This window comes from Alligator sinensis, unplaced genomic scaffold (assembly GCF_000455745.1).
Source record: "Alligator sinensis unplaced genomic scaffold, ASM45574v1 scaffold138_1, whole genome shotgun sequence".
Lineage (NCBI taxonomy): Eukaryota > Metazoa > Chordata > Crocodylia > Alligatoridae > Alligator > Alligator sinensis.
The window spans coordinates 4,067,793-4,083,006 of NW_005841862.1; the positions used below are offsets into that span (position 1 = coordinate 4,067,793).

The window sequence follows — 15,214 nt, forward strand, 5'->3', positions numbered from 1 at the left end:
AGTGGCGATGCTCAGAAGTACCTCTCTCTTCCCCCCCCATCTTCATTTATGTCGGATGCCTCAGTCATCTCTTCAGGTGTGGATTAGTTACCTGTGGCTTTAACTCCCGGATTGGATTATTGCAATATAGTCTAAAATAGTTGTGGCCAACCTTGGCAGGCATGCCATGAGTGTATCCCTGACCCCCTGTGAGTGCCATTCTAACCCTACCCCCTCCCATTTCCAGAGGCACCCCTGACAGTTTGAGCCCCAGGGTGATGGAGGTAAGGGGGCTCCAGCCTTGCAGAGGGAGTAGGGGCAACATGTTGCTGCAACAGAAGCATCACCACCAAGACCCAGGTTAATCCTTCCATGATCCTGCAACTGCCACAGTTTTATATGGAGAGCAAGGAGCCAAAGCCCTGAATTTTAGTGCTGGCTGCAGGGCAAGGAAAGGCTGACCCTGGCTCTTATCTGGCAGCAGCATCCTACCCCTGATCTGCTCCACATGGCTGAATCCCCACTCTGTTCCAGCACCTCCCTTTACAGAGCACCCAGAGCTTAGATGCCACACAAAGCAGTTGCCCAGGTGGCATGCATGCAGCAGGGTGGCCACCCCTCTCTAAGAAAAAGGTATCATTGCAGAATAGTTGGAAGCAACAGCTAATTCAGAAAGAAACTCCACATATGATGAACCTAATTGCAGGAAGCGTGTTATACCTAGGCCACGTCCCCATGAGCAGGGGTGTGTAGTTGCCATGGGGGAAAAAAGCAACGGCATAAATTCATGCTTTTTGCCCTGGCACAGGCCCCTGCAAATGGGGTTAGCGTGGGGAAAAATACTCCAGGTGTGGGGTAGGGGAGGCTGAGTCCAGTACCTGGGCTGGCCCCAGCGGCCTTACCTGAGGTCCTGGGGGTGCAGCAGCTGTGATCTGGGTGCGTGGAGCCTGACCGGCAGCCAGAGCATGGCTCTGGCCAGCCAGACTCTAGCTTCGGGCAGCATACGCTGCCATGTGTGCCGCCTCACTTTTTTTTTTGACACTGGGATCTTGGCAGTGTCAAAAACCCCCTGCTGTGCTCCAAATCAGGAGCATGACAAATGCCTGCATGCGCGGTGTGTGTACTTCACCATGCCACAGATATGTCTGTGATGCTGTGAACCACATGTGCACACTCATCTGGACTTGCCCCTCTTGTCCAAAACTTGCACCAGTTTTCAGTTAATTTGCAGCTGCACATCTAGTTTTTGGTATTAATTTTTGAAGCCCTACTTTGCTTCGGATTCTGATTCTCTGTCCAGTCCTGGATTTGATCTCAATAGCTGAGATTTATTGTGAACTTTTCATAGCAATGCTTGGGTTTGGCTTCTTGGACCTTGGGTATTCATGGTGTAAGATATTTGGCTCTGAAATATATTTTCTCCGCTAGTCCACCAAAGCCAGAGGCTGTTAACAATCGTGTTGGGAAATGATTAACACTAATCTTTCTCATTCTTTTTACCTAAACAATAATAGGGGAAATATGTCAAGCTTACCTTGAAATCTGTTAATGGTTGAAGTGTGTCATGTTTTATCTCCAGCAAACATTGGGGGAGGTTCTAAAAATATAACAATAAAAGAGCAAAATACAATATTAAAATCAGGAAGGTATCTTTGTATAATATTTGCTTTCTCCCAAATAATTCATCCTTGAGTTAGGGGCTTGTGTAATCATCCTTGGATATATCAAGTGAAAATTTACTTTATGGAATATATGTAGCATAAGAAGAATCTACAGGTGTTACAGGGTGGAAACAGATATTGCCTTAGAAACAGATGTACAGACTCATGCCACAGTGTGGTCCTGACAAAAGGTATTATTAATGTGTGACTTTATTGCAGCGGATGTCTTTTTGCTTTTTGGCAGGGAGCATGGGTAGCCCATGGCTATGTGCACCCTCCAGCCACCCCAAGTAGGTGCTCCAGGTATTTGAGGGGTCCAATTCTGCATACCCCTGTCAGAATCATGCCCCCAAACCCTGAGAGTACCTGCCTGGCTTTTCTTGCTTACTGAGATGTGCCCCAGTGATATCCAGGACAGGCTTTGGTAAGTGGGAAAAGTCAAGGCATCCCCACTTACCGAGGTATGTCCTGGAGATCCCAGGCTGCATTTCAGTAAGCGGGGAAAGCCAGGCAGGCATTCCCAGGGCTTAAAAGGCTTAACCCTGCCCAGAAATTCCTAGGGTGTGCAGGACCAGGCCCCTGAAGCCCTAGGAGAACACATCACCCATTGTCCCATCGCATCAGTGGACAAAACAGCAGGCAACGTGTGAAGCAGCATAGCTGATCTGATTCATTTGGTGATATGTTTCTACCCATAGATTCTGTGAAATAGCTCTGCTTTACCACCTTCTGACCCTGAAAGTGATTAGAGAACCATACCTGGAACAAAAGGTTGTGGCCACAGTCCCTCTGCAGTACATTGATTCTTAAGTGCTGGAACAGCCCCTTTGAGTTATACACAATACAGCAAGGCCAGCAAAGCTTCCCTAAGCTATTTTCTGTACCACACTAAGGCAGAGCCTTTCAGATCTGACCACAGAGCCAGTAGTAGCCCTGGCACCATAGGTGGGAACAGCACTTTACAAAGAGAACAATAGGCATAGCTCTTGCACCCAGAACTCTGGATATTTGTCAGCTGGATTTGAAAATAACACAAATATTATCAATAATGTCTTTAATATTTAAAAGATACTTCTTGTAGAAACAAATTATTTGGAAATACGATGAAAAATACTTCTCCCCTGTAACTAAGTTTTAATTTTAGTTGCAGCTTCAGGATCTACAAGCCCTGCACATTTGTAGTATATCTTTATAAATACAAAATAAACAAATAAATACATATGTGCTCATGTCTTCACAGAAATCCTATTCAATGCCCATCAACATTGAGTTTCAGAGGAGGTATGCAACTATTGTTCTAGAACTGGAACAACTGAACAAGGACCTGAACAAAGTTCTGCATAAAGTTCAGCAATACTGTTATGAGGTAATATACTGCTTAATTCATAGTTAATTTGATGCTGCTGTTTAGACACACAAAAAACCTAAACACACAAAGAACCTAAACATATGGAAAAACTTCTTTTCCATACAGTAACCAAAATCTGGAACACGCTTCCAGCAGAGGTGGTGCAGTCACCATCCCTGGCAGTGTTCAAGAGGAGATGGGACAAGCACCTCGTTGAGCTTGTTTGAGCCCATTACCTCCTGCCCATGGCAGGGAACCGGACTTGATGATCTTACTGGTCCTTTCTGGTCCTTCTTTCTATGATTCTAGAAAAGTTCATGTTGAAAAGAGCCACTTACATTGGTCTCCAAAATATTTCTCTCCTCTCTTCTCCCCTGAGTGCCAGTAGTTTTTCTTGATGTCAGCAGCTTGATTTGTGTTAAATCTTTGTATAAATGGATTGATAAAATGATTGGGGCCTGACTTAATTTGCTATCTACTTGTAAAACTCCCAGCGAGGCTGACTGCATTTCACACTCACAACTACTATCAGGCCCTAACCAGTATTTTCTTCTGTTATATCTATGCAGCTTGCTCCAGACCAAGGCCTTCAGCCTGCAGATCAGCCAACAGATCTGAGACGCAGATGTGAAGAAGAGGCTCAGGAGATAGTCCGGCAAGCAAACTCATCATCAACAGGACATCTTTGTGTTGAAAATGAAAACCTTACTGAACTGATTGCTAGGCTTACAGCAATATTATTGCAAATTAAGGTAAATTGTTTATTTTTAAAAGTTTTTTTTCACACAAAACACACAATTCTACAGTCCCAGTTATACTTGGAGCATCAATGAAATGTCTCTATGTGCTGCATTAAGTCTGAACATTAATTATATTTGCACAGATTTTTATAATTGTATAGCATAACTATAAGTTAAATTCAAAACGTTGCTTTTGGCTTTTCTTGCAGTGTCTAGCAGAAGGAGGTGACCTGAATTCCTTTGAATTTAAATCACTTACAGATTCATTAAATGACATCAAGAATTCAATAGATTCTTCCAATATCAGGTATTCTAATTAACTTTTAATAACATATAGGTATTTCATTTCTCCTTGCACTTCCCAGGATTACTGACTCTTCTTCAGAGCTCAAATGTTTGTTTATTTATATAATTAAGGGCTCAATCTGCAAGAAAGATACTTATCTTCTGTAACAGGAATGTAAAATATGCAAGGCTTCTACTTGAATCTAGAAGCAAAGTGATCTGATAATACATATATGTAAGTGTTAGTATTTTAATCCAATATCATAGGCATTTGAAAAATTAAGTGGCAAAGCAAATTCTGTCTTGAATTAGACAAATAATCATTAATATGTGTAAGTATTTTACAAAAATTTAAATTTCTGAAGAAAACACTGTACAATGGCTGCTTCCTTTTTATTATTTTCCCTTTTCCTGCTCTTTGTAAAACTTATCCAAGACCAGAATTGCAAATTGCAGTTTGCAGTAGATATAAAAATGTAGGACTTTCCTTCTACTTCAATATACGTAGTTCACTATAATAAGTCTATTACAATAATTTATTTTCATCACTTTCATCTTACGAAACGCATGCATTACCACCCAGAAATAGGAACATCCTGGCTTCATTGAGCTATATACTGTAGATAATGCTTTTGCTCCTGCTCATAAACTAACGCAACTTGATAGAGGTAGATTGCTGTCTGGCATATTAGTCTTTATGAACTGTTACACTGCTTCCTGCATTCATATCTTGACTTGAAAACAGCGGACTGTTGTTAAAGTAATGTTCAGATGTGATCAGTTTCATAAGTTGACTCTTGAAATACAGATTTTAACCATTCTTTCTTTTCTTTAGTTGTTTTCAGAATAACGTTGAGATCCATGTTGCACATATTCAAAGTGGCCTAAGCCAAATGGGAAATTTACATGCCTTTGCAGCTAATAACACCAACAGAGACTGAAAAAAAAAGTTTCAAGTGCACAGCATGTTGTTTTGGAAAGTCTTCTTCCTTTATATAGGCTTCACCAAATATCTGAACTGCCACAAGATAAGGGAAAAGAAAACTTCTAAAAAGAACACTTTTAGTTATATTGTACTGCTTCTTAAGAAACCAGCATTACTGACCAGCGTTGCATTAGATTTTTACCATTTGTTATGCACATACAGTAGTTTTGCTAATGAATAACCTCTTAGTAAATTTATTGCATTCATCTGAAAATGTATGGATATGCTTTCATATAATTTCAACTAAGAATATTGGAACTTCATTTTAAAAAGCTTGGATAAATTCTGCCCAGCCAGTATTGACAGGCTGGAGACAATGAAGAGGAAGTGGTATAAATCAGTGGCTGTGTGGCAGTTCTTTGTTCTTGAAAGTTAAGAGCTGTAGTACCTGTGGTTTACCATCTCAGACTTCAGTCTACAAATAATGTAGCTATAAGCCATTACGTGTATACCTGCTGTTGGGAAGCAGCAGCAAATGTGGCCAGAAAATAGGTGCTAGGGAATAGATATATAGGTGGTGTAGACTTGAGGACATGGGGCAGGTCTATAGATGGGTAATTCTCTCTCTCAAATGTTTAATTTATCATAACTTATATAAAATATCTAATGAAGGAATAGAAAAACATAACTGTTATCCTCCCAGAAACAAACTTGTTATGGCTTTTTCCTATCATACCGGATAAAAAGTGTTGCAGGTGGTGATTTTTTTTTTTTTTTTTAACAGATGAACAGTAAACACATCATTTCCCCACTTTTTTTTCTTTTGTTTGCACAATTTTTAAATTAGAAACTTGGTTATCCAACATATTATAAATAAAAAAAATTTTATAACTAAAGATAACCAGTGGAGTGTACAGCAAAAATAAATAAATAAAACCTGCCTAGGAATAAATCCAGGAATGTTAATCTTGTAAAAAGTATGTATTGGATTGTTTGTTTAATATAGAGTCCTGTAAAGCTTCAGTGTAATAAATTGTTTCCAGATTTGAATTTTCAGAGATAGCTGTAGAATGTTTTTGATTGTTTTAGATGCCTCATAAAATGAGGTATTTTATATGTTAATGTATAAAGAATATGTAAACATGATTATTTTCAATTTTTAAATTTTGTATAGTTTAAAAATGCTTCTGTATTCTGTGTTGGTATTGTGCCACTGCAAAGATTTAGTGCAGAGTTTATATTTAGCTAAATTTGTTCTGTTAATTAAGAAATGCATAAATCTTTTTTCTCAATGAAATTTGTAATTTTAAATAAACCGATCCATGAGAGTTGATATATTTTACAAAACTGCAAGCTTCTGAACATAAAAACAGGTTCATTTTCACGTGAAAAGAAAATATGTACATTTTATTTATGAAAATGCAGCATTATGGCCTGCTGAGCAAGCTAAATAACCATTTTGGGAGATTCAGAAATCCCTAAAGAAAAGTGACTGAGTAGTCCTAAATGGTAATTCTGTTAAAGCATGTATGGAAATGTCAAAATGCAAACCTAATTCCTCATTTTATGAGATTTTACTCATAAGATATGGCTACATTTCTTCTTCCTACCTCAGGTCACCATCATTTTGTCCTTTCTCCCTCCTATCTGATAGAGGACAAATGTCATTTGCTAACCCTGTCAGCATGTTTCTTTGATTAAACAAAGGGATTGCTAGAGCCCAAAATAAACCATGCAGTCTCCAACTGGTTCGTGGCCCCAGCTGAAGTCAACAGGACTGCTTGAATGCTTTACTGGATACTAATATAGTAACACTGAGCAGGCAGCCAAGCAGACCAGATCTATACTGTCTGTATACAGTATTTACCCAAATCCAAGATTACTTTGAATTTAAGACAACGCCTCCCCCCACCCCCATAATTCTGTACAAAGAAATTATGTTTGTTAATTTTCCATGCATAAAATCTATTAGGGCCGGGGTTTTCAACCTTTAAGGAGCATACCCCTTTTGGTGGCAGCGACTGGATACGAAGTGGAGGAGGCGGGGAGGGGAGGTGACAGCAGCCAGACATCGGGGGGGGCTTGCACACGGCGGGGGCATTGCGGGGTGGTGGATGTCATCCCTGCCTGCCTGTGTATACCCCCTAGCACCTTTCCAAATATCCCCAGGGGTATGCGTACCCCTAGTTGACAACCCCTGTATTAGGGAGTCATCTTACATTTTCCCCATCACCATTGCTGCAGTGGGGAAAGTAGCAGCACAGAAAGCAATGGCAAGGTGGAGGGGGGAGATGAAGGTCAGACTGCTTGTTCCCCTCCCACTGGCTGTACCCCCTCTTTCACCTGCCATCCCTGCCACCTACCCCCCTTGCACCACACGGTCTCTCTGGTGCCCTCGCCCCACCATACCACATGGTCTCTCCTATGCTTTCCCACCATGTGCCCCCTCCCCCACTATAAAAGCCACAGTGAGCCACCCTAGCCTTGGCCAGGCAGCATTGGTGATGGCAGTAGCAGCTTCAGCCCTGGCTCTGATGCTCAAATCCAAGATGCGGTCCCCCCACTATAGTAAATAGGGGGAGGAATTTCATCTTGGATTTGAGTAATAAGCATATTCATATCCTACATAGAAGGATTATTTCATCAAAACACCACAGTCTTGAGCTTGGCTACTACCTTGAGGGTAACATTATGCCTATCACTTTTAACATCTAACTATCTTCTTGTAAATGCACTTCCATAAGAGAGGCATCCTGGGATGAGATGGTCTTCATCTCTCTTCTAAAGTGTTCTCTTGCAGGTTGGCTGATCTCCGAAGGGCTTTAAAATAGGTTTGTCAGGTGACGGAGTAGCAGAGGATAAGGAGAATCTAGGATCAGCAAGCCACAAGCAATGCATTGGATCAGTCCAGGTAAGCACTAAGGGGCCCAATAGACATCAGGACAGGGGGTACCAAGTGCACCCATTGTGGGGCTTAAATGTCTGTACACTAATGCTAGGAGCATGGGGAAGAAGCAGGAGGAACTTGCACTCCTGCTTGCAAGCAACAACTTTGACCTGGTTGGATTAACTGAAACCTGGTGGGACCCTGCTCATGATTGGGCAGTAGGCATAGAGGGTTACAGGTTGTACAGACAGGATAGAGTGGGGAGAAGATGGGGAGGGAGGTGTTTCTCTCTGTGATAAGGAACAATATACATCCTCTATAATCAAGATGGGATCAGAGGTGGGCCAAACCGAGGTACTGTGTCAGGATACAAGGAGGTCATGGGGAAAGGGACTTGGTAGTGGGGGCCTGCTATAGACCACCACACCAGGAGGATGAGCTAGATCTGGAATTCTCCAGACAGCTCTCAGAGGCCGTACAGTCAAGAGATATGGTTGTCATGGGTGACCTAAACTATCCTGACATCTGCTGGGAGGAGCAGTTGGCCAAATCTAACCACTCACATAGGTTCTTAACCTGCATACAGGACCTCCACCTAACGCAGGGGGTATACAGTCCCACTAGAGGAAATGCCTTGCTGGACTTGGTGTTAGCTACAAGGGATGACCTAGTGGGGAATCTGCAGGTACAAGGTAAGCTAGGGGATAGTGACCATCAATTGATTGAATTCACTATCCAGCGAAGGGTGGGTAAACTAACCAGCAGGGGTAGACTTCAGAAAGGCTAACTTCAGTGTGCTCAGATTAGTTAGCAAGCGATTAAAGCTCAAGAGCATTGGTGAAATGGGGTTCCTGGAAGGGTGGTCATTCCTCAAAGAAGCAATTCTACAGGCGCAGGAGGAGACAATCCCATTGCACATAAAAGGGGGCAAGAAACCATCTTGGCTGAACAGGGAGGTCCAGGAAAGCCTAAGGGCAAAGAAAGAGGTATACAGGATGGGGAAACAAGGTGTAGCTACCAAGGAGGACTATGCCTCCCTGGCTCGTGCTTGCAGGGAATCAGGAAAGCCAAAGCAGGATTAGAATTTACGCTGGCAATAAAAATTAAGAACAGCAAAAAGTCCTTCTTCAGGTATATAGGGAGCAAAAGGAAGGCACAGGGTAGCATAGGACCCCTACAGGACAAACTAGGGCAATTGGTGACAGAGTGGGAACAAAGCTGAGCTCTTCAATGAGTTCTTTGCATCTGTATTCCTAGACACAAACCAAGACAAATCTCCCAATTGGATCATAGATAGACACAGGAGGGACACCAGCACACCCACTGTTAGCACAGACTTAGTGAAGGGGCACTTGGAGGGGCTGGATGTGTTCAAATCAGCGGGCCCGGATGAACTTCATCCAAGGGTGCCAAAGGAATTGGCCAGTGTCATAGCAGAGCCGCTGGCACTCACGGTGCTCCAATCAGGTCCCAGAGGACTGGAAAAGGGCCAGTGTGGTTCCTATTTTCAAGAAGGGGAGGAAGGACGAACCAGGAAACTATAGGCCAGTTAGTCTCACCTCTATCCCTGGAAAAGCTCTGGAAAAAATCATTAAGAAGCACATTTGTGGGAGCCCAGCAGGGGAAATAATGGTGAAAGGAAATCAGCATGGATCCTGCCTGACTAACCTTGTTTCTTTTTATGACCAGGTCACAAAATACTTAGACGCAGGAGTTGAGGTAGATGTCATCTACCTAGACTTTTAGAAGGCCTTCAGTACAGTATCTCATTCTGTTCTCATAAATAAACTGACAGGCTGTGGAGTAGATAATTACACAGTCAGGTGGGTGGTAAATTGGCTTAGGGGTTGCACCCAGAAAGTGGTGGTGGACGGGTCAATATCAACCTAGAAAGATGTGGGCAGTGGAGTCCCGTAAGGCTCGGTCCTTGAACCGGTGCTATTCAATGTCTTCATCAGTGACTTGGATGAAGGTGTGGAGAGCACCCTATCCAGGTTTGCAGATGATACCAAATTATGGGGTGAAGTTAACACGCTAGAGGGTAGGGAACGGATCCAGGTGGATCTGGACAGGTTGGAAGAATGAGCAGAACGAAATAGGGTGCAGTTCAACAAAGACAAGTGCAAAGTGCTGCACCTGGGAAAAAAGAACCACCAATACGCAGGCTGTGGGGTGACCTTCTCAGCAGCACAGCAGCGAAAAGGGATCTTGGAGTCATAGTTGACTCCAAGATGAACATGAGTTGTCAATGTGACGAAGTGATCAACAAGGCTAACCACACTTTAGCATGCATTAGAAGATGCACGATGAACAAGTCCAGGGAGGTGATGCTTCCCCTCTATATGGCACTGTTCAGGCCGCAGTTGGAGTACTGGGTCCAGTTTTGGGTGCCGCACTTCAAGAGGGATGCGGAGAATCTTGAGAGGGTTCAGAGGAGGGCCACTCATATGGCCAGAGGCCTGCAGGCAAGGTCCTACGAGGAGAGACTGAGGGACCTAGATCTCTTCAGCCTTTGCAAGAGAAGGCTGAGAGGTGATCTTGTGGCTGGCTACAAAGTCATCAGGGGAGGGCAGCAGGGAATAGGAAATGCTCTATTTACTAGGAGTAACTAGGAACAATGGCCACAAATTGATGGAGAGCAGATTTAGGTTGGACATTAGAAAGAGCTGCTCCACAGTAAGGGTTGTCAGAATCTGGATGGCCTTCCAAGGAGGTGGTGCTCTTCCCTACCTTGGGGGTCTTCAAGAGGAGACTGGACAAGCACCTAGCTGGGGTCATCTGACCCCAGCCCTCTTTCCTGCTCAGGGCAGGGGGTTGGACTCAATGACCTATTGAGGACCCTTCCGGCCCTAACATTTATGAATCTATGAATGCTCTTATAGAGAAAATACATGTTGCCAATTGAGCAAGTTGTTGCTGCTGTTGTTGTATTAAGAACTCCTTTGGGGTGGTGTACTATATTTGCGATAACAGAAAGAGCATACAATGTGACTTATAAAAGTTACATGTGCACCTTAATTTGAGGGTAGATCAATACATGTGTTTTATGTGAGCATGTATACCTTTTCTATGTTTCTCTCCAAAAAGGTGGTAATAGTTCTTGTCTTGATTACTGTCTTGGGTAAGAGTTAAATGTGCAACTAAACAGATATTCTAAAATCTACAGGCAGTAACAATGCTGATGCCCCTTCCCTCTGCAGTTTGGAAGAGGTCCAGCATTGGAGGCAGTTTGGGACCTATGCCTCACTTCTCAGTTTCCACCCCTGGAAGTTTTTGTAACAGTGCAACAAGTTAATGGCTTGGTTTCTCCCAACCAGTTTGCTTTGACACTTTTTTCAGGCAGTAAGAAGGCAGGGCAGGGTGACACTTTAGAGAGTAACTGGTTCAGAGGCATGAGCTTTCACAGGCAACAGCAACCTATTCGTCAGTTAATCACTGAGATGCCACACTAGGTATTTCATTAGTAGTGGTCTGTCAAGTTTTTTTCAATTCTTGCTCTTTCCCCTTATTCTTCTGAAAACTGCCAGAGCTTTGAGGCAGCCCTCTGCACCCTCTTTACTAGGGTCTTTCTACCCTCCAGCAAAACAGCTCTGAAAGCATGAAATTGAGTCAAGGCAACTGAGCCTATGCACGCTTTCCTTCATGAGTTTTATATTATTGTTACAAGACTGACCAAACACAAGAGGAAGGAGGTCTCAAAAGTAAAGGAATGTCTTTAAACAGCTTTTCCACCTTTCCTCTTCAGTGGAGACACTTCATTAGGTTCTGAATTGGAACTGGAAGTTAAAAGTAAATGTTACATTGAAAGACACAGTGTACACATAGGCTGATAACAGCATTTGCCTCAAGATGATCTTTTAGTTGAAACGACTTCAGTTCAAGAGCCAAAGGTCACCCAACAAAGTGCACAGTTTTGAAAGCATTTGCTGCAGCCAAGCAGACCTTAGCAACAGGAGTTAATTTAGTAGAAAGAACAAATAATAACCTTTCCAATTCTGCACAGTTAAGTCTCTTTGAGTTGCTATTTTAAGTAAGTACATCATGTAGGTGTTCAAACTATGATTGTGGGTTCTGTTATGCTGAGATTACCTGCTGATGCTTTGGCCTTGGCTGTCCCTTGGAGATGTTCTGCTGGGAGAGTCCATCTTGTCTGGAAGCCTCCTGAGCTTTTCAAAATTGATTCCCTCACCTTTGGCAATGCACAGATGCTCTCTTTGGGATATTGCTCTTCCCCTCTGATTTGTTGGGCACACAAGGCTGAGACTAGAAATGGGGAAGAGTAAGACTATCTTACACAGGTTTTGCAGATTTAACTATATTGACTTAGAAACTGAAGTATTTGCAGCCTCCATTGTGGATGCAGTTATTCCAGTAGAAAATTCTTACCAGCATAGTACATTTCCTCAACAGTAAGTGGTTCTACCAGTTGAAAAGTACGTAAGTCTATACACAGGTTTTGTTTGTTTTTCTATTTACCAATTTAGGAATATCAAATTCGTATGAAAATTGTCTACGTACCAGACCCAGCTAATGATAAATCAGCCAAGTCATTCATGATGCCAAAAAAATCATTCCCAATATTGTGAAACTTTATATGACAATTCCTGTGTTTTTCTTGCATGCTATAGACTAGTAATAACTAACCGTGTAAACATTCAGATTATTGTCATTGGACAGTTGAGTTAACAACTCTATCAAAGTTTTATCAATATAAATAGCTCTCACCTAGAGTTGGTGTTTCAAGTCTTCTGATACTCTGCTGCCTTAGTTTATATTAAATTCACATTTAGAAAAGGAACTTAAATCATGAGTGCTAAAGACAGATTCTGAAAAAACAAAAAGCACATCACTCTTCTGTCTCACTGAACCTCTGTATTTTAAACCCCCAATAGTACATGTACAGCTATTTCAGGTAACAAACTAAAGATTAATTAATTTTTTTTGCTATTGGTAAGGAAATTTGAGTGAAAACCAATTACTTTGATTTGTTTACATCAATGGTTCTCAACTTTTTTAAACTCAAGGCACCCCTCGAAAAGAAATAAAAGGCCAGCTATTAGCTTTCACTCATTTCTTGACTACAGAAAAATAATAGAGCAATTTTTCTGTTGCAAAGAACTCAGACCATGACAGGTCAGAACAGTTGTGATGCTATGGATTCCTACTTGAAATGTCTTGGTTTATCCTGTGAACTGTGATTAGGTGTCTACACACCCAACAGGGCTCATGTTGTGTAGCACCCCATGGAAGAGGGTCTGTGGCACCCCGATTCAGAATCACTGGCTTAGGTGCATGATTCTTTCTTTAGGTGCAAGAGGTCCTGGGCTGCAGATGCATGACACATCCTCATTGTAAATGCATGGGTTGTGTTGGTCTCATTTGATCCACAAGACCAAGATGTTGATCCCAAAACAATCCCTCTTGTTACAATTTAAACCTTGTTTCATTTTGGAAATCATTTTCTTGGTGAGAGGTTGAGATAAGAGGTCCTTGTGAAAAGAAAAAGGTTCAACACAGGAAATTTGTCAGTAACATCTTCCTCTATGAAGACATCCAGTAGTAAGTAGATGTTCCAAGTGGTGACTACCAAGTAGTTCTCAGACTTAAGAGGGGGTTACATTATGAGCAGAGATCCTGGTTTTCTGTTTTAAAAAAATCCAAAAATTGAAATTTTTCCATGGTTAAAAATGAAACATCAACTATAGGTATCAGTTGAACACCATGCTTTTTTATTGGTATATTTACAATTATGAAGCAATTTGGAAACCTGCCAGTGCCTCAGTCTTTATAAGATACAATCTAAATACCTTTATATTTTGGTGTTTTTGTTTTTATCATGGGAAAAGTCAGAGCTCTTCCTGCCCTCTTTGCTCACCAGGATGTTGGTCCAGAGGTAGCTGTCCCTCCACTGCTTTGTGGTGCTAAGCAGCCCTGATAGGCCGGTGCCCTACCCCTGCTATTGCCTCTCACTCCCAACCCATAGCCCCCTACCCCCACCCCCCAAGCCTTGCTGGTGCCCCACCCCTGACCCACAGGCCTCTGGTCCTGCCAGTGCCCCTCATTCCTGACCCACAGTCCCCCACCCCCAGCACTGCCAGTGCTCACCAGCCCCCCAGTGTATGAGGCAGTGTGTTGGGCAGGGGTTGTGTGGGCAGTCAATGCCATAGGCAGTGCATTAGGGGGTGGGGCATGTGTCCCCCCCCCACAAATTTCTGTGCTCACAGCAGACCAGGGGGCTACAGCCTGGCCAAACTGGCACCAGGCAGGAGGTGCCTCCAGGGCCCAGCATGCAGGACCGGGTGTGGGAGGGAGTGCAGCATTGCACCACCATGCCTGCCAAGGTGAGAGGGTGAGGGGCTACAACTCTGCACCGCCAAGAGCCCTGCACCTGCTGAGCCACTCAGGCCACCAAGGTGAAGCTTGGTTGTGCTGCCCCCACCTCTCCCCCACTGTTGCTGGGTGGGCAAGGGGTGCCTCACCTTAGCGCCTATGGTGGCATGGCGCTCCCAGCAGCAGTGGTGGCTGTACCAAGCCTCCCCACCCCGCTCTGCCCTTCTGCACCAGGTCCCACTTGATGGGCTGTGGAAGTGGCTCCTGCCCAGTGCTGGTCTGACCAGGCTACAGCCCTGTGCCCCGCTACGGGTGCAGAAATCTGGAGGGGGCACGTGCCTCCCACGCATCACCTATGCATGCCCCCCTCCCCATGCATCACCTATGCCTCCCTACCCCACAGACCTACCTGGAGGGAACTGCTGTCCACCATGCTGCATGGCCGTGTACACATGCATGTGGTCCCCTGCATCTGATCACCCTCCTCCCACTCTCCCCAGCCCCAAGCAGCCCCCTCCAGGCTGGAACTCTGACATCCTGCAAGGGGGAAGCTCAGTTTCCCAGAATTTTCTCCTTTAAAGGCAAAACTCCACATTTTTCCACAGGGAACAGAAAACCCAGACCCCTGATTATGAGGGATATATGTCTGTATTCTTACTGTAACATGTTCTGTTTTATCCTCGACTTGCTAACTTGTATCTGCTACATCCTACTTGTTATTGTGCAATGCTACATGGTATAATAGAAAAGGTAAGGAAATTCCTAGGGCTGTACTCACTGGAATCCAAGATGACTTTGTATTTAAGGCTATTCCCCAGTAATTAAGTTCTAGACATGGAAAATTTATAAAGTTATTATAGCTTCCATGTATAGCATCTAATCATTGGAGGGTTGACTTAAATTTGTTCTGTCCCAGTCCCATCTCCTGCAATGGGGCAAACAGTAAAAAAGGAGCAAGTTGGGGGGGCAGGTGACATGGAATTCAAGTGGCCTGCCCCCTGCACAGTAACTACAACCCCTCCTTGGTGCCTGCGCCTCCCCCTGCACATTGCTCCCTCC

The 15,214-nt window shown here is 43.5% G+C and overlaps 1 protein-coding gene across 5 annotated transcripts in view; it reads left to right on the forward strand.

Moving 5' to 3' along the window:
- LIN9 (lin-9 DREAM MuvB core complex component) overlaps window positions 1-6,284 on the forward strand; it is a 57,774-nt gene extending 51,490 nt beyond the window's left edge. For all 5 annotated transcript variants that reach the window (XM_025216357.1, XM_006016560.3, XM_025216369.1 and 2 more), the window contains 4 exons: window positions 2,881-3,006; window positions 3,558-3,740; window positions 3,938-4,035; window positions 4,849-6,284. In XM_025216357.1, the coding sequence (XP_025072142.1) occupies window positions 2,881-3,006; window positions 3,558-3,740; window positions 3,938-4,035; window positions 4,849-4,954 (513 nt within the window). In that variant the 3' untranslated portion in view covers window positions 4,955-6,284. The remainder of the gene's footprint in view (window positions 1-2,880; window positions 3,007-3,557; window positions 3,741-3,937; window positions 4,036-4,848) is intronic.
- The last annotated feature ends 8,930 nt before the right edge of the window (window positions 6,285-15,214 follow it).